The 20,101-nt window shown below is 47.1% G+C and overlaps 1 protein-coding gene across 1 annotated transcript; it reads right to left on the bottom strand.

Annotated features, from left to right (window-relative positions):
- Positions 1–1,142: 1,142 nt before the first annotated feature.
- Positions 1,143–19,806, bottom strand: OAF (out at first homolog). The gene is made up of 4 exons (XM_081333751.1): positions 19,527–19,806; positions 6,351–6,485; positions 4,755–4,935; positions 1,143–3,757 (listed from the first exon to the last, which is right to left on the bottom strand). Exons 1-4 carry the CDS (start codon positions 19,770–19,772, stop codon positions 3,483–3,485), a joined length of 837 nt encoding a protein of 278 aa, XP_081189877.1. The 5' UTR covers positions 19,773–19,806; the 3' UTR covers positions 1,143–3,482.
- Between the last annotated feature and the right edge of the window lie 295 nt (positions 19,807–20,101).

Genomic DNA, 20,101 nt, shown 5'->3' with positions numbered 1-20,101 from the left:
CGACTAGCACGCGTGTGCGGGGGAACCTTTACCTTTAGCGAGCTATAAAGCCAGCTCTGCTCTTAAGCACTTTCCTTGCATTCTGATATCTACACTGGCAAAGGATTTTTGGTATAATAATCCTTCCAGTTTGTAGTTCTTTCTGAACCAGCTTAGTTTGGCCTTTTTTTAAAAAAAAATATGTTCAGGGCATTAACAAGCGTAAAACCAATTTTGAAAATCAAAACAGCATGCTCCACTCGTGTCTCTGTTATCCCCAAGAAGTGAGAATTTTATGAGCTAAGAGAAGAGGGAAAACATCGATATTGGTCTGTTAGGGCAAAATAATAGACTGAAGTGCATGTTCCCATAGGTCTACGGATAGCCTTCGGATTGTGACTTTTGGAATCAAAGTTTCAGTTGCCAAGCAGGGCGGTTGATAAGTGAGACAGGCTCAATTTTACACCCGTTTTCGGACAGAGTTAAGAGAATATTTGCAGTTCTTAAGTGAGACACGTGGTCATTAAGCAACTCCAGCTTCCCCCATTGACTTTGCCTATTGGAAGCCCCCCTGGGAAGGTTGAATTGGTGATTATGTGAGTGCTGCAACTGTCATAAAAAACATAAACATACGCTAAGCAAAGAATTACAGAATAACAAAGTTGGAAGGGACCTCGGAGGTCATCTAGTCCAGCCCCCTGCTCAAGCAGGAAACCCTATACCATTTCAGACAAATGGCTGTCCAGTCTCTTCTTGAAAACTTCCAGTGTTGGAGCATTCACCACCTCTGGAGGCAGGTTGTTCCATTGGTTAATTGTTCTAACTGTCAGGAAATTTCTCCGTAGTTCTAGGTTGCTTTTCTCCTTGATGAGTCTCCATTCATTGATTCTTGTCCTGCCTTCAGGTGCTTTGGAGAACAGCTTGACTCCCTCTTCTTTGGGGCAGCCCCTGAGATATTGGAAGATGGCTATCGTGTCACCCCTCGACCTTCTCTTCGTTAAACTAGACATACCCAATTCCAGCAACCTTTTTCATGTTTTAGCCTCTAGTCCCCTAATCATCTTGGTTGCTTTTTTTCTCTGCACTCTTTAGAGACATAAAGTCTTAGTGAGACATATAAGTTGAATTTCTGCAGTACTCCTTATTTGTAAGAAATAAGGTAAGTATGGCACATTCTTAAGACTAATAGAAGTGATGCTTGATTTCCTATGCATGCTGACATATAGCTAAAAAAACAGTGAAGAAATCACAGTCAGAAATGCACGTTTCAGAGCTCTGGGCAATGTTAGTAAAATCCTCCATCAATCAAACCCATAAACTGCGTAGAGATTCCCCCCCCAAAAAAATCAGTTTATTCAGCTTACATATCATAAATAATTTGTTTGGGGAAAAACCCCCACACACCTTTCATTCAAGTTTACATTTATTTCATTTTCTGTGGTCATTTTTAAGAGCGCCAAAGGAACTCCAATCAAAAACACGAATCACAGCCGCACATTTCACTCTCTCTCTCTGACACTCACACAACTCTAGGAAATAGACAGATAAATATTATCTTTTAAAATATAATTCTTAAGGCCTGAAAGTCAACGGTCTGAAGTGCCCAGATTACAGAGGGAAGGTAGCTTGGAGAAAGGGAAAGAAGTTAAGGATGCACAACAGACCTACAGCTGATTTGCAATAAATCCCTTTAAAAAAAAAGAAGCAACTGCAAGGCAGGCAGAAATCCAACAGGGAACGCTCTCTGCATCACTGCAAACTTATTGTGACAAGAATGGGCCGTCTTGAATTGCCGCCCATCCAAAGGTGTGGGAACCTGGGAAACAGCATCTTTCCGTCCCATTTCTCTGTATTTCTTTGCAGAACTAATCACCTCAACTGAGGGGCTCCACAATACACTAACCGCAAGTCAGCAAAAGGAGACACAACCCCCCCCCCCCCCATGCAAGGCCTTAACCTCAATGTGAACTTCATGCTTGGCTGTGTTCCCCCAACACAATGACTGACAAAAGACCCAAGCCTAGATTATTATTGTGTTGTAGAAATGCAATCCAGATGTTCCAGGGATGGTAGGAAAACCCCCCACAAGGCCCGTAGCATTGCGTTTGTATCGCGGCTTCTTCTACAGGTCTTCAAAAGATGCTACTTCAAGTCTTAAATGAGGGGCAAAGTGCCAGGTGTGAACTGACTGTACGCAACATCGCACTTCTGCTTCTTTCCCACTTCATATCTGGGTATCTGCTCCATTTCTGTAACCCAAATATTTCTCTAATATTTGGGGCATTCGTAGTTTGCATTATTATGGCTCCCCTTAGTTTAATATTCATTCATTCATTCATTCATTCATTCATTCATTCATTCATTCATTCATTCATTCAATTCATTCTCTCTCTCTCACACACACACAGACGCACACGCTGCATTGCTCTGTCCAATCACAATTTTGTGGGAGAGGAGGCACAGAAACAGATTAGAAAGTAAAACAAGCATTTGGCTTTCTCATCAGGAGAAAAGGAAGGCACACGAGCTCCAGCACAGGAAGGGCTGAGGGGCCCTCTTTAAATGGGGTCTGATTGTCTGCAATCTTCGGTCCCTGGAAGCGAGGTGGGTGCAATCTCTTAGGAAGGCAGAGCAATGAGGAAAAGCTTAAGAGGCCAGAGATCTATGCTCCCACCTCCTCCAGCATCAAGGAGCCAATCAAGAGCTGGGCTCTGGGTACCCTCACCTGGGACCCACCCAGATAATTATGCAGCATTTATATCGGAGGCATTTTGGCAAACTGCCGTCGTCTGAGCCGGCTAGGGATGGCGTTATCCATAGGGTTACTGGCCACCGGGAGCACATGGCATGGTGGTAACTTGACAGTCGGCTGCAGGAGAGCAGCCATCCTACAGCGTTCTCAAATAATCTCTTATTCTTGCATAACATGATGTGGAGAATATCTGGGATATCAGTGTGATGTCCTTGCAGGTTGCAACGTCATCATGGCTTTATGTTTCCTCCTTCGGGTGGCTCCAGGTAGCAACTGTGGGACATCACAAGCTTTGTCCAGAAGATCCTCTATCCACAAAGGCATTCTGCTACCTACCTGGTGTCTAATCCTTTCTGGGAGGTTGTCCAGGAAGGACATCCTCCGTCTTCATTTAAAAAAAAAAAGCAGGCACAGATCTCGTAGCTGTCAAGAAGCTTCAAAAGTCAAGAGGGCCAACAGCCCTCGTTCTGATGTTCCTCATCTTTGACAACACCACGTTGACTGGAGTCTCTGCCTGTAAATCTGAAGGGGGTTCCTTCTACAGGAGAAGTTGGAGATAGTCACTCCCAAAAGCATGCTTAGGAGGCATCTCATGGGGTTCTCCCTCCCTCCCTCCCTCCGTGCCCTGCCTTTTCCTCTTTTCAGTCCCAGGCGGCCATCTTGGTAGTCCTACCCAGAGCTCCAGGAAGGAAGGTAGAAGACAAGTCCTCACAGGTTAAAAAAAAAAAAAGATGGCGACTCGGGTGTCCTGCTAACTCTCTTCATCCCACAGGCAGAGCTGCTTCTGGGGCACGTAGTAATCAAAACTGTAGGCCTTCTGGCAGCTGCGGATGCCGCATTTGTAGGAGGTTGCCTTTCCTGCTGCGTCGCGGCTCTTGCAATATTTGAGCATGCAGGGGTACCACTCAATGCTCAAGGCGTAGCTGCAGATGCAAGGTTTCCAGCGATCCGCACAGACCCGACAATGTTGCAGATCAGGCAAGTCGGAAGACTGAGGCAGGACCTCAAACATGGAGCCGTCCACCCCTGCAGGAGAGACAGGCAGAAGAAGAGGAAAAAGAAAGTCACTTCCCGTAGTTAAAGTCCTTCTTCCCTTGTCATCTTCCACCACAGGTCCCTCTTTTCTCATTAACAACTCTGCCCTTCTCCTGCAGAAGCAGCAAAGGGCCTTCAGCAAGGACCTCTCTTCTCTCACTACTAATTGTGGGCAAAATGACTGTGTCAACTCTACAATGAGCATGGCTTCAGCCATTTTTCTCTTCTCATTCTAGGTTGCCACATTGAACGGAGGGAGGGGTGGGCTTGCCCAGGTGCTTCGTTAATCAAAATATTATTCTGTCCCATGGGAACCAAGGTCATCTACTGTTCCCACGAGCAGGGACTGGGCATTGCATTAAAAAAGCCCACCAAATGAGTATATTGGGGAGCGTAGTTGCTTGCATAGTTTTGTGGGTGAGACGTTAAACTCTGTAATTGGGCAATTGTTACTTGTGCATTCAGACTTGGTTTCACTTTTAACCGAGCCGATACTTTGAACCTAATAAACATGTTCTTTGAGGAATTCCCAAGCCTCAGAGTTCTGCTTTATTCGTCTGTCTGTCGGAACCATGACAGTCTGAACTGCAGAATGTCTCGCTCCAAAATTAGGCTGTTCCATCCTCAAAATGGACCAGCAATAGTTCTTCTGGAGCAGTTCAGCCTTGAATGGACAGAAGAACTGTTTCTACTAGCGAAACACTCAGAATGGTCTGTTTTACAGTCAGATTGCTCCACAATGGAATATTTTGCACACCTAATTGTTAAGGAAAGCTTACTTATTTCCAGGAAAGTTTTGAATAAGCCCTTCTATCCTAACCCTTCAGCTGACGTTCCTCTTCTATTTTCCATGCCTACAAAAGAAGTATTTGTTTCCATTTGGGAAAATATAGCAGGCAATGGAGTATTTGATTGTCAGCTAGCATGATCCCTGCATGGGGGGCATTACGAGATAACTCCGTCTCCTGATGGTTAAAGTGCTTCCTACCTTTCTCCATCCAGAACTTCACATCTTCTTCTCGAGTGTAGATGGTCTCCTTGGCCTCTGAACAGATGTTGTAGATGTGAGAGCTAAGCTGAGCCCCTTTGCTGAAGTTGACAGCTACATCCATGCTGAGGTGTTCAAGTGCACGAACCTCCTCCGCCTGCCGCACAGTTTGTGGGTTTTTCTGGCAAGGAGAAAAAAGGGGGGAACATCACCGTTTCCGTTCCCGATACTGATTTTAAACTCAGTCACTGCCTTGAGCCATCCATAGCTCCGATCTAGATGTGGGGTCCTTGGTGTTCTCTAAGCGTGGTTGTTTTCTTGCAGACGTCTCATTACCAAACTAGGTGACAGCATCAGTGCTAGAGGAGAGGGGACAGAGGCAAACCCCACTCCCTTTTAGCACTGATGATATTGCCCAGTTGGGTTATGAAACATCTTCAGAAAAACAAGCTCAGAGATCACTAAGGTTCCCACAGCCCAACCCTGAGCTACAATTATTCTCTTCAATCTGATCTAGATTGGAAGCAACCTAGAACCAAGGAGAAATTCCCTGACAGTGTGAACAATTAATCAGTGGAACAACCTGCCTCCAGAAGGTGTGAATGCTCCAACACTGGAGGTTTTAAAGAAGAGATTGGACAGCCATTTGTCTGAAATGGTACTATAGGATTTCCTGCTTGAGCAGGGGGTTGGACTAGATGACCTCCAAGGTCCCTTCCAACTCTATTATTGCTATTGCTGTTGCTGTTGTTGCTCTTCTTCTTCTTCTTCTTCTTCTTCTTCTTCTTCTTCTTCTTCTTCTTCTTCTTCTTATTATTATTATTATTATTATTATTATTATTATTATTATTATTATTAATTATTATTATTTTCCTCTCTTTTCCCTGTCACCAGATGACTAGGGATTGGGGCTCCTCGCTTGACTACCGAATTTTGGACCAGTTCCTTCGTTTCCCTGTCCGTTTTGCAGGACTTCCAAATAGAAAAACCAGGGGAAAGAATGGCCAAACTGTTCAAGAAAGAACGGAGGTGAACCTTCATTTGAAGAAGCGCGAGATGGCTAAGATTCTTTCAAAGGACCCCCAAGGACCGCTCTTCCTAGGGTGGGTCTCTTTGCAGAGGCTGTTTTGCCATTGCAGCATTTCCTGCGCTGACAGTGAGGTGTTGCAACTTTGCAAATCGTTCCGGGAAATTTTGCACAGAAGGTGGCAGCCTGCCAAAGGATTTTTTTTTTACCTTTGGAAGCACAAGATGTATTTTAAATGTGACAAGAACAGTCAAAGGAACATCCAACGTCAACATTTTAAAACATTTTTTGTTTTAAGAGAAGAGTGTTAGTCAAGCATTTGCTCTGTGGTCCACCAGGGGGCCCCTATTCTTACGCATTCTCACTTCCGATATTAATAACTGGGCTGATTTGTCATAAATGAATAAAAAGGAAATGGTCCCAACAGCCACGCCTGCAGACATCTTGGCATGCCTTGCCTTCTGCAGAAAACGGACTAAGTTATCCAAAGAATCACAAGGGATGCAGACTGTGGGTTAAAGTTAACTCTCATCCTAGCTGCGACGCAGGTGAATTTTCCTCCGGCTTACCTGTCTCAGTTTGGCCATGGCCTCGCTAGGGATGATTTCGTTGCGGTGCAGCCTGGTGATGAAGCAAAGAGCTTGGAATTGGCTCTGTCCCCTTTCCAGTTCCCCAAGGATCAGGGCTCGGAATATCTTCACCTCCTGCGAGAAAAGAAATGTTTCTCGGTGAGCCTTTTGATTCGGCAGACAAGGGAAGCCCAGCGCTTTGACCTGTCTCAAGGTCTTCCCATCATGGCGCTGGAGCCGGCGCTGAAATTTGGACCACGATGTAGCATTGAAGAATACCAGGTGGTGAACCTATCCTGGAAACCTAACTACCAACCTTGGAAGCTAACTAGAGCCTGAGACAGGAGTAGGCAACCTTGGCTCTTTTGTGACTCGTTGACTTCAACTCCCAGAATTCCTGAGCCAGCATGGCTCAGCATGGAAACCTCTCCCTTTCCCCTCAGCATGGCTGGCTCAGGAATTCTGGGAGTTGAAGTCCACGAGTCATAAAAGAGCCAAAGTTGCCTACCCCTGGCCTAAGAGGACGTTGGCAGCTGATTCTTCTTCCTTTTGGGCTTCCCGGCAAAGCGAAGTCTACCTGTGACAGGAAGTAGCTCATAGATGACCAGGACAAGTTACTGCTAAATAAAAGTGAGGGAGGGAGGGAGGGAGGGAGGAAAGGTCTATGGTGATTCTCAGTCATCCAGGTCATAGTTATCCCAAAGATACTTTTACACGAGGCAACTGGACTTTCTTGTTTTTCTTTGAAGACGTTTTGCTTCTCATCCAAGAAGCTTCTTCAGCTTCCCCACCATCCAGTCAGAACTGAAGAAGCTTCTTGGATGGGAAGCGAAATGTCTTCAAAGAAAAACAAGAAAGTCCAGTTGCCTCCTGAAAAAGCATCTTTGGGAGGAAGGAAAGGAAGGGTGATGGATGGATGGAAGGAAGGATGATGGATAAGAGGAAGGAAGGAAGGAAGGAAGAAAGAAAGAAAGGAGAGGGAGGGGCTGTGATGGAAGAAAAGAAAGCTAAATCTAATTTTGCCTTTCCTGAATTTCCACACTCATCACTGAAAGACACAATCAAATACTATGCAAATCACCAAATTATACATTTTTTAATAAAAAACACCAATTAAACTAAAGCAAAGTCAATCTGTTCCCCCCTCTTCCCCCATTTCTTCCTCCAGCTCCTTCTTAAGCAGAGAACTATCTTGGCTTTGCAAGACTGCAAGGGAGGAAAGAAATCTCGAGGTAAGTCACAAGACACCATCGTGAGATGCCCTTGTGTCGTGTTATGACGCGTCCTTTCTCAGCTGTCGTCCCTCGCAAATCCTGCAGAATCCCAGGCACGTGGCTAACAGGCCACCGATTCGAAATCTAGTAACCCTCCTGAAGGTTGACTAAGCCCTTCCTGGAGATGAATTGTCTCTTCCAGACATTCGTGTCCCATGGCTGAGTCACTGTCTCCGTTCCCATGAATCGCGCTGAGGAGCCACACAAAAGAGGAAACATCTGGACGCCTCACAGCTGAAATCTGGCAGGCTGCATTTGTGAAGACGCAGGAGGCCAAGAGCTACCACGCACACACTCACACAAAGAGCCACAAAGCTCCTCCTGTGAGCTAAGCTGAAAAGCAATGTGCAGGGCCATCAAGTCCTACGCTTGCAGGTTTTCACACAAGTCTCTCTACCTAGGACAGGGGTCTTCGAACTTGGCCCTTTGATGACTTGTGGACTTCAACTCCCAGAATTCCTCAGCCAGGCACGCGTTCCTGGCTGAGGAATTCTGGGAGTTGAAGTCCACAAGCCATCAAAGGGCCAAGTTCGAAGACCCCTGATCTAGGACAACGTATCCTTGTCATGTTTCTACAATACTTTCCTGCTACAGCCTGCAGCCCCTGACGCCCACTGTAGGTGTGAAGACTGCACGGAGGAAATGTTGCGTTACACATGCTGCTGTGGAAATTTGGAGCTTAGCCTTCAATACTACTCTGGCATTTCCAGGAAGGGAGAGGAATCATATTCAGTGACTGCCAATCTTCTCTGCAAATGTCCCCCAGAGCTACCCACAAACTGGCACTGCAAGGAAGGCCTGGGTGCAATTAAACAAATTTCAACAGACAGCGCTAAGCTCTGCCTATTCCACTTTCCACCCTTCAAGGAGTCCTTGGCTTACAATCACTTGTCTAGCAACCGATAGAGGGGAATATTTGCAGCTCAGAGCCGAGATGAGGTTTTTGCAAGAAGCTGTAACTTGGGTGTACACACACACACACACAAATAAATGCACCTCCCCTCTTTTTTTTACACCGAGTGTGTAATTCTGCAATCCAAATGTACGTTTTGGAGCCTGCTAATAAGGCATTATTTAGCTGGGATGGGCTAACCCCAAACCTGGAAACGAAAGTCCGGCTTTTCCAACTCACCCTTGGTTTTTTCGACTGGAAAGAATTTGCAGCAACCTAATTCCATCTGACATATGTCAGTAAGCATGAAGTGCAGTGAAGTACAATATAGAAAAAAGTTTCTCTGCTTCTTCTCACCACCATCCCCCCCCTCCATAACAGATGTCCAGGCTGATTGATCAATTGGGAATGCAACCGAATCACAGCCAATCTCTCCCCCACTACCCTGCTCTGAGTAGGTATTTCTGATGGACAAGTGGTCCTTTATTAAGTCACGCTTTCTAAGCAAACAAGTATATATAAAAAAAATTAAGACACACACAGCAGCCAGAAATAAGGAAATCAACAACAACAAAAGGAATAAATGGAAGCATTTGCTGGAACTTGGCTCGTGTTAAAAAGCTAAGCGAAGTGGCTGTTTTGCACATATCGGAGATCACCAGGAAACCCTACAGCTGCTAGTTAGTTTGGGAAGTTGAAAAATAAGATCAGAGGAAGGCAGAACAGTCTAATGGTTCTCAGCTTTGACAACTTTAAGCTATATGGACTTCAACTCCCAGAATTCACCAGCCAGCCAGCCATGCTCGCAGGAGAATTCTGGGAGTTGAAGTCCATGCAGCTTAAAGTTGTCACCGGTGAGAAATGCTGCAGAAGACTTACCACTAAGGAAGATGCGGGTGAGAAATGCTGCAGAAGACTTACCACTAAGGAAGATGCGTGGACCTATCCCTCAAGTCACCAGTTGAGCTCAGCTAGACTCTGCATCTGATTAACGGATATGCTCCGAAGGGCAGTCCTCAACTTACAACGGATTGTTTAAGGGCTGTTCAAGTTACAAAAGCACCGAAAGTGACTTATGAATGGTTCTCACTTAGGACCAGCAGAGAATCCCCGTGGGCCTATTTTGGACAAGGGTTGTGACAGAGGATGGACCAGAAAAGCAACTACAAACACCAAGGTTTGTAGCAAGGTTTGGGGGAAGCAGAAGAAGGGGAGATAGAGGACAAGGTAAATTTCTGAGATCAAGGAGAGTGTAAGAGCCTCTTTGGAAGAGTTATGGATTACTGATGGAAAATGAAACCATTAGCATTGTCTATACCTTGGGTAGGCAACCTTGGCTCTTTTATGACTCGTGGACTTCAACTCCCAGAATTCCTGAGCCAGCCATGCTGAGGGGAAAGGGAGAGATTTCCAAGCTGAACCATGCTGACTCAGGAATTCTGGGAGTTGAAGTCCACGAGTCCTAAAGGAGCCAAGGTTGCCTACCCCTGGTCTATACAGCTGTCAGGGGTCCCGTCTGATCCAAGAGCACCTCACTAATCCTTCAAAAAGGACTTATGGGTGAAAACCCCCCCCCCGTTTCTGGTGTTTCTTGTGTCTCTCTTATGTTCAAGATGTTGTTGAAGGTACTACCCAAAGTGAGACCCAGAGGGTCCATGGAAAGCCCTTGCTAATGTCTTGTAACTGAACTGGTGCAATTTAATCCTTGCAAGACCAAGAACGGACAGTGTGCTTCTTCCAGCCAGCGCTAATGTCCCTGAGGATTGCTGAAACTATTCTTGCCTTAAAAGGTCAGGGATCCATAAAGCGTGTCCCTTTGGATACCTCATAGATGGGAGGACAAGACGTCCTCCTCCTTGGCCGATGGGCCTTTCCCTTCCCCACAGGACACTCCTCCTTTCCCACCCTCCACCCCACCCCTGATTCCTCTTTCTCTGCACTGCCAAAAGTGGGGGCCTTTGCAACATGGCTAACCCAATTTTAAATATTTACAGATTTCTCTGCCGAGCGGAGAGATTTATAGGCTGCAGGCAACTGGGCTGGACCTGGAGTAAACAGGAAGGCCACAGAGAAATTTTTTGCATGTGGGTGGTTGCTAGCATCTTGTGCAATATGTGTGTGGTTTTGTGTGTGTCTCTGTGTGTGTGTGTGTAGAAGAGGCCAAGAGCATCACAATAATCCAGAAGGAAGGGTGGAAGAAGCAAAGGAATTATGAAGAGCAAAAAAGAACATGCCAACTGCAAATCATATATTCAGGAACAGAAAGAAACCAATTTTGCATTATGCGACAAATGGGAAAAATGAGGAGACATCGAGATTATCATGATATAAAACACAACCAAAGGCTGCAGTGCCGTACAGGCTGAAATTTTGTACTCAATTGTGGACGTAAGCTAAGGACTACCTATACATATTTTTGTGATACCAGGAATCCTCTTTCCTGTTTTTTAAAATTGTGATATGCTTTTCCACGATGGTTTACAGACTTTCTGCCTTGCTGAGAAAGTGGGGATTTTTAAGCAACAACAATCTAGAGAAGGCGCGCTTCTTCTCCCCAAACCTTTAAAATTAAATTTGCACAAAGGCTGAGCATGCCTCAGTGGGCTCGAAGCCTTACTAACTTTACACGCGTACCGTATACACCCCATTCCTGCATGGAAAATCTGATAAAGGGACGTTATTTCTCACAGGTTTCCTTCTTTCTGGTCTTAGGTTTTTCTGTAGCTTTGGCATCAGCTAATTAAACTAAGATAGTTGTTAAACAAAACAAAAAAAAGAACTCAATTTTTAGCACAATCTTGGAAGCAGATCAGGTTGACCATCCCAGAAAGACCACGGGCTGTCCATGAAAGAAATTCCGGCATGATTTCTTAGGGCAATTCACTAGATTGGGGGTCTGTGTGTTTGTGTGCACCAGTGTGTGCTTCAGCGTTTCCAAGCACAAGCCTTTCCCCTAAATTTTCTTCCTGCAGTCCCGGTGAGAAAAAAAGCAAAGAAGGAAGATTCAAGACAGCCTAACATCTTGGCCAAGGAAAAGAAACAGCGCCCAAGGATTTCCGTGACATTTTCCAAGCCTCCGCGTGACATCAAGCAACTCCACAGATGCTGCAGCCGATGGCGGCTGTGACTGCTTGTTTTCGGGATGTTCGGCCCGCTCTTCCTGCAAGGAGTTTTATTGGGAAGCTTTGCTTTGATGACCAGTTCAGGGACACAAAACGTGTAGGCGGGGAATCAGTGCCTAATGTTTCCAAACTTGGCAGGGGTTTACATTGCCTGGAACGGCAAGGCCGTTTCTGGAACTCAGTTAAAGTGATCACTTTGCCATCCAGCAGTTTGCAAAGAGGAAAAAAAACAACCACAGACAACCTCACAGCTTGGCACCCGCCGGGAGTCCAAGTTCGGCCACGGAAAGCAGTTTAGGCAAGTCAGGAACGAGAACAAGTGGAAGATTGCACAAGCCGGTGCCTAATTTTTATCCTCCAGGTTTTTCAACTTAGCAGTGTATGTGCGCGCATGCATTTTGGTGCATGAAGTCAGAAGGATTTTGAATATGCTTGCAAAGGGGTGTGTGGGTGTGTTCAAGGTCTCAGAGAGAAAGAATACAAGTGCACTTAGCGTGGGCAGGATAGGCGTCTAAACTCCATACGAAGGGCTACTTAGCGTGCAGACTAAATTCTCTTATATATTATAGGTAGCCCTGGATTTAACAACCACAATTGGGACAGAATGTCTGTTGCTAAGCCAGGAGGTTGTTAAGGGAGTTGCATTCGATTTTATAACCTTTTTTTTTTGCTGCAGTTGTTAAAGAGAATCACGGCAGTCCTTAAGTGAATCATGCAGTCGTTAAACGAACCCAGTGTCCCCACATTTACTTTGCTGGCCAGGAAGGGCCCCAACCACCATCGTATAACCCTGGGTTGCAGCAATCATTGTAAATACGTGCTGGTTGTCGAGCGCCCGAATTTTGATCCCGTCACTCTGGGGGATGGCCGTAAATATGAGGGTTGACCATAAGTCACTTTTTTCAGTGCTGTTGTAACTTTGAATAGTCACTAAATGAATGGTTGATGGGTATTGTTTTACATGAATGCTGCTTTATGACCTTAATCCCGTTCAGCAATATCATTTTGGCTTTCCGGTCGACTGGAACACCCCACCTTCCAAAGGGATTTCCCATTTTTCCACCTCTTTAGAAAGATGTGCTTAGTTAAAATGCAAGCGCTCCACGGAGCTGCTGGAGGAGAACAAAAGACGCACTTTTCCAAAGTGCAGAGAGGGCAACAGGAAACGAAGACTTTAATAGCCTCGCGATAAATTCACTAATGTTTAACGCGGCTGAGATATTCCTGCCTTACAACTTCCAGAGGAATTTCTCTCCTAGGTGAACGTTTAGAAGTCCTCCTTCTCTGGGCAGGGGGCGGGGGGGGGGAAGGCAGGAATTTGGGAACATCAAAATAAGTCCTTGAAAGCACGGAACTGGCATGGTGTCGCCACTTCTTTAGCGTGAGGGTTGTGCGGGGGGGGGGGGGGAGGGTACAAATAGGGAATGGCCTGTAATACTTCCACGGAGAGATGGAGAGAGAAAGAGAGAGATGGATGGAGAGAGACAGATGGATGGAGAGAGAGAGAGAGAGAGAGAGATGGATGGAGAGAGAGAGAGATGGATGGAGAGAGAGAGAAAGAGATGGATGGAGAGAGAGAGAGAGAGAGAGAGAGAGAGAGAGAGAATAGACGGATTTCCTTGGATTCTTCTCTTAATGTACTGAATCTGAATCTGAGGTAAACCTAAATCCATCCATCCATCCATCCATCCATCCATCCATCCATCCATCCATGGTACCTTGGATAATATCAGCAGCACGTGTAGATTCAAACTGTTGCATGTTGCACAAAGATTAATCCAGCAGAGGCCTTAGGGTAAAAAAAATGCAGGGAAGTTGGGGCCTGGGCTTTGGAATTTTAACTACCACTCAAGAGACAGTTTCTACATTTCCTGGCACTTCAGCTGGGGTGTATTGGGGGAGGCATCTCTCTCCTCCAAATGAATGGAGAATTGCGAGCCAATGCAATGTAAACAGAGATTGAAAATCCCAGGATGATTTCAGACATTCTTTCATTTTCCCTGCTTCAGACCCCCCCACCCCCAGCCCCCACAGAAAAAGGGTAAATTCCTGTCTAACATCAACTGGCTTCCCTCGTTTCATGGAGCTGGAAAATGTATTTTTAGTCATTTATTAGATTTTAATCCTGCCTTTATGACTTTATAAGTAACTCAAAGCGCTGAATATATATATAATTCTCCTTCTTCCACAACTACAATCCTGTGAGATGAGAGGGGCCGAGAGAGAGGGACTTGCCCAAAGTCACCCAGCCGGCTTTCACACCTAAGGCAGAAGTAGAACTCACCATCTCCTGGCAATTAGCCCCACGTCACCCAGCCGGCTTTCATCCCCAAAGCGGAACTAGAACTCACCAATTCCAGGCGATTGGCCCAAAGTCAGCTAGCTGGCTTTCATACCTAAGGCAGGAAGGACTAGGACTCACCTTTCTAACTGACATCCTTTATCTACTGCTCTTTTCAAGGAGAGGTGCCTGCCTGCCTGTGTGTTTATGTGCATAAATGCCGGTCCAGGGATTGGTTACCCCAGCTTGGATTGCTGTCTGGAAATGACAGGCGTTGCTGTCTCAACACAACTGCCTAGCACAAGGTCAGGGAATTCAGCTCAGTCCTAACCAGCCCGAACCTGCTTCAAACTCTGGAAGTTGGATGTAGAATTTTCCAAAAGCAAAGAGTTTGTTCTTTTCCATGAAGACCCAATCCTCCTCCTCCTCCAGCTTTCCATTACATAGATGAGAGGGGAAGGGCTCCGCTTACGTGCAGTGAGCAAATAAAACAGGGCTTTAGGGATGGAGATAAGGATTGCTAACTGATTGCTGTATTTTCCAACTGGCTCTCTTGTGTTTCAAAGAGCAGCTTGACTGGGGAAATTTTCTATATCTGCGTGGCTCTCTTGAAAAGTGCCTTTTTAAAATATTCTTATCATCTCTTCCAGGAAAGGAAGGGGGAGAAGATAAGCAATAATACTGAAGTAATGTGTGATTCATAAGGGGGCAGCTGATTCTCAACATGGCAATCGTGGCTAAGAGCACTCAGTCCTTAACATGGTTTAACAATGTCAGAAAGAGTCTCTTCTATGCTTCAAAGTTCTTCTTCCTGTCTGCTCCATAGCCTTCCCATCATCCTGCAAGATCTCTGTAGGTATCTCTCAGCGCCAAGTTGCTATCCCTGATGGTTCCTAGGATGTGTCAGGCCCAAATCAAAGGAGCTTTGAAGCTGGCGCATCAGTGCTGTGGAATTCAAGAGAGTTGTGTGTGCAAAGTGAGGGTGGGGTCAGAAATGGAAATATGAAACATCTGGAAATGCTAGACCTTCCCCAGTTCTTCCCAAAGGACCCTTCCCTTTTTGGTCTCTGCTGAAAGTCAAGATTTTTGGCGTTTGCTCCTGCTTGAATAAAGGCCTTGTAGGAGAACCGCTGTGGTCACCAGATCTTCAGCAGACCCATTCCATCTCTGATTTGTCCATCAACTTTCTAGGGCAATTGGGAACACCACAACTTCTATCCACAACTGCCTGTCTCAAGAATATTGTCTTCTATATGGGTTGGACCTCAAATTCCAGAATTCCTAGCTTGGGTGGACACGCTAGAGATGGAATGAATGGAAATACAATACATGGGGATGGTAATAGGTGCAGCTTATACAGTATCTTTTAATAACATGGTAAGAAAAGCTGTTGATTTTGTCTTCACCACAGACCAGCAAGGTTCTCCTCTTACAATGACCAATTTATGCAAGACTTCATATTTTTGATTTACTCTCTATCCTATTGGCTCTGCAGCCATAGGAACCAGCTTCTTTGGGGCTAATTTCACCATCCCTTTGCACCTGTCCTCTTAGAAATTAATCTATGGTATGGTGGAGTGATAATGAATGAACAGTCACCTAAATTCTCCTCCAGTGTTCATAGTGCATCACAGGAGGTGCAAATGGAATATAATTTTTTTCCAAAGATGGCCTCACCAAGAATTGTGTCCTTCCTTCCTTCCTTCCTTCCTTCCTTCCTTCCTTCCTTCCTTCCTTCCTTCCTTCCTTCCTTCCCTCCCTCCCTCCCTCCCTCCCTCCCTCTTTCCTTTCCTCCTCCTCTTCCTCCTCTCTCCCTCCCTCTCCTACTTTAGAAGTTGCTTTGCAGGTAGCAGAAAAGAAAAGGAGAAACACTTTGGGGTGACATTTAAGACCCCCCTTCTCTAAAGAAAGAGAAAGTGTGGGGGAGGGGGAGAGAGGCCAGGGGACATTACAGGTTGCCCTGACACAGTTTCTCCCCAAATAGTACTTTCTCCATATTTTGCTGCTTAAGATCTTAGCAAGATCCGCCTCCAATCTTCTCACACAAGGAACCTTTGTTCTTGGCTCTAAAAGAGAGAAGTCACCTCTTGGTTAAGTCCAGAAACAGGGAACCCCAAATGTTGGGTCTGAACCTCCTTCCTCCTTGATGGGTGTGTCCTCTTGGGCAGTTTCTCCATAGTGGAAATCAACTTGTGGCCAGTGGGCAAGGCCATAAAAAAGGAAAGGGAACAACTCTAAAGTGCTAAAGAGTTACTATAGAATAGGGGTCCCCAACCCCTGGTCCATGGACTAGTACCGGGCCATGGCATGCCACCAACCGGTCCACACAAACAAGCAAAGCTGCATCCATGGGATGTATGCAGCACACACAACCACGCACTCTCCGGTCCGTGGAAAAACCTCTCTCCACGGAAGCGGTCCCTGGTGCCCAAAAGGTTGGGGACCTCTGCTATAGAACGTTTTCATGCAAGACTGAAGAACAAGGAAAAGAGAGGAGGGGAAAGAAGGCCAACCATGGGATTCCTTATGAAGAGTTTGAAGGATTTTCCACCCAATCACTCAGTTGTCTCCAAATGCCTGCAAACTGGATGATGTTTCATGTCTGATTTAATGGCAGCCCCACAAGGCAATGGTGAAAGCAGTCAATAACAATATTTATTTTTCCACCAACCATTTGCTAAAAATTCTTCCTTTGTATGTATTCAAGAAGTGCAGAGACAGACACACACACACAGAGAGCGACACACACAGACACACACAGACACAGACACACACACACACACACACACACACACACAGAGCGCCCATTTTGAATTAGGCCAGACACTTGGGTCTAACATTCAAACCATTCAGCCTAGAAGAGACTTCTGGACCAAGAGTGGGTGGTGGGTGGTCAGACTTTAGGTGGGCAAAGATCACAATCAATTGCGGGCAGGGGATGAAGATTGAGGATCAGATCCTATCATCTAGCTGGGTAGGAAACATTTTGGAGAGCATCCATTACAGCATAGGGACTAAAGGCTAAAACATACGAAGTTTGCAGATATTAGGCACGTCTAATGTAATGAAAAGAAGGACTAGGGGGTGACATGAGAGTAGTCTTCCAATATTTGAGGGGCTGTCAGAGTAGAGGGAGTCCACCTATTCTCCAAAGCACCCGAAGGCAGGACAAGAAGCAACGGTTGGAAACTTATCAGAGAGAAAACCAACCTAGAACTAGGGAGAAATTTCCTGACAACAAGAACAATTAACCAGTGGAACGGCTTGCCTCTAGAAGCTGTGGGTGCTCCATCACTGGAGGTTTTGAAGAAGAGATTGAACAATCACTTGCCTGAAATGGTATAGTGTCTCCTGCCTGAGCAAGGTGTTGGGACTAGCATCTTTCAACCTCTTGAGAAGGCACCAAATGGGAGAAATGACATTCCAAGAATTCCTAGCCAGCCATGCCCTAAGTTGCAGAAGTCCATTTCCCAAGCTAGACATGAAAAGTAGGCCAAGATCTTCAATACCTCCAGAGAAAGAGAAAGAAGTGAGCAGACTTGGATGCACCCAGACTTTCCTCAAAAGATTACAGAACTTTCCCAGGTGATCTTTGCTCTGTAATTTATTTTGTCCTCGTGGCAGGAAGAATGATTTCATATCCATCACTGTCAGTGGTTGGGTGTTCCTAACCAGTAGTAGCTCTTGGGCTAGCACTGAGTTGATGGGGGGAGGGGCAGGAGGGAACATCTCTCTTTCCCAGCAACTATCTCTGGCCTTTCCATCTACGTGTTTACAAAGGAGGCTCGGTTCCACAGAGACTTGCATGCCAGCAACATCAGAGCTGTCACATTTGCAAACTGGGGAATGGGAAAAATTGTGTCTTCTCAAGGCTGTTCCTGTGATCTTGGCCAGCTCATCAGACACGCTCACCAAAGATAATAAGTCCTTGCCATAAAGCTTGGGGAAAAATGATCCATGTTGATAAGCAGAGGCCCAAAGTCTCTCTCTCTGTTCTCAGACAAAGTCTAGGCCGTGTGTTATTTTGCATGGATGTGACACACACACACACACACACACCGCCAGGGAGGCCTCCAGTACTTGCAGCTAGATGGGTGGAAGTCCCCTCTCTTTTTAAGGACATTCCTTAACTAGGTGATAAATGTGGATGTTTCACGGCCCAACTAGCTAACATCATCAGTGCTAGAAGGGAGTGAGTTTCTCCTAGGCCTTCCAGCACTGAAGATGTTACCAGGTTGGGTCCTTAAATGTTTGCAAGAAAACAATTAAGCTCAGAGGGCACTAAGGACCCCCCCCTCCTCCTATCCCTCCCCACAAACTCTATCCCCTTCTAGCACTGATGATGTGTTTCCTAGTTGGGTCATGAAACATCTACAAGAAAACGAACAAGCTCCGAGAGACCAAAGACTCCTCAGTTCAACCCTGAGCTACTTCTGGATTAGGACAGAAGAAGGAAGCAGAAGAAGCTGGCAGATTTGGGGCTGGGCTGAATCAGCCGATTGCCCAACAGTGGTTTATGGCTTCCCAGATTCCCAGAGTCCAGCTCAGCTATCTTGGCTTCTGGTTGTGGTTACTATAACATGTGACTCAAGTTAATTAGGCATATACCTCCAGGCGATTCCCAAGTCTTGTAATCTGCCTGATGTCCCAACTTTTTAAGCAGGTCAGGGAGAACACAGACATGGGAGAAATGCGGGGGATTTTTTTTTAAAAAAATAATAAATCTTTTTGGCTTGGAAAAGAAAGTGAAACTTTTGAAGTCTGGGAACCCTGCACAACTGCACGAAAAAAAATGCTGTGATCTGAGCAGATCTGAAAGTTGAAGATGCAATTTGGGAAGAACCCGGGAGGCTGGGGGAGGGGGGAGGAGGAGGAGAGGACCCAGGTGGGATCTCCCTGTCAGCTAGACACATTTTCTCAACAGGGCTGGTGTGGAAAGGGGGGGGGGAAGCATGAGAACAGGGGAAAAAATGGGAGGATAAAAAGCATTCAACATGGAAAGAGTTGCAAACTTCCACCCGGTCTTTGCTGCCAAACTCACTTTCCTGAAGGAAAGCCCCTCCCCACCTCACTTCTCCCCCTCCCTTCACGTCTGGAAGTTCCCATTTGGTGAGCCTGCAAATGACTTGTCCCAGACCAAAAGCCTTTCAACTCCTCTTTCTCCAGCCATTGACTCTAGCCACAAGCTGCATTGTGGGGTCAAATCAACCAGGGTGGGTTGCAATGGCCGGGACTCTCGTTCCAAAGGTGAAGTCGACCGAAGAAACCACGTTTCAGTCCTGGGTGCTTTCGGCCTAGCCTACCTCGCAGGGTTGTTGAGAGCATCATCACACGCAGCAGCAGGAGCAAACGACACCACCCGGATCCCTCTGGTTGGATGAAAGCTGAGCTGACCAAGGCAGCTTTTTCCTTACCGGAGAGTAAAAGGCTTCCTCCCACGGGGGCGGGGGGGCGGGGGAGGGTTGGTGGGAGTGGGGAGGCTCAGTGGGAGGGGAGTTTACCTCCCCTCCTTCCCGCTGGCTCCCCGTTTCTTGCAGGGGATCCCTCTAGTTCCTCTCCTCCCCCCCCTTCCAAGGACCCCTCCAGCCCCCCCCGGCGGCCCCGCACCTGCTTGAAGTCGGCGGCCAGGGTGACGAGGGTCCCGTCGCTCTTGCGGAGCTCCAGGCTGACGCAGTCGGCGCCGCTGTCCGCCTGCAGGCTCTCCTCCGTCACCCGCCCGTCGGGGAGCCGCACTCGCACCCGCAGCTCCGACGGCGCCCCCGCCGCCCCGCTCAGCCCCAGCAGCAGCAGCAGCAGCAGCCAGCGGTGGAGCGCGGCGGGCAGCCGGCCGTCCCCGCCGGCCCGAGCGGGCATCCCCGGCCGGAGCGCAGAGCGGCTGGACGGCCAGAGACGGGACTCAGCCCCGGGCGCTGCTCCGGCCGCCGCGCGGAAAGGAAAAAAAAAAACTTTCCCGAAGTTTGCTGGCTGCGCGGCGCCGGGGGAGGGGAGGGGGGGGACTGGGGGAGGAGGAGAGCGGCTGCCGGCTGGGCTGGGCGGGAGGGCGGACCGCTCTGGGGACCCGCCTCCTCCGCGGCTGGCAGCTGCGGGGCTCCGCCGACCCTTGCCCGGACCCCTCGCGGGGCGCCCCCAGCCGCCTTGCCCCGCCACTTCCTTAAAGCGGCAGGCGCCCCCCCCCAGCTCCC

The sequence above is a fragment of the Vipera berus genome, assembly GCF_964194415.1.
Source record: "Vipera berus genome assembly, chromosome: 8".
Taxonomy (NCBI): domain Eukaryota; kingdom Metazoa; phylum Chordata; class Lepidosauria; order Squamata; family Viperidae; genus Vipera; species Vipera berus.
The sequence above is the reverse complement of the archived record's forward strand: the minus strand, read 5'-3'. Positions and strand labels throughout refer to the sequence as shown.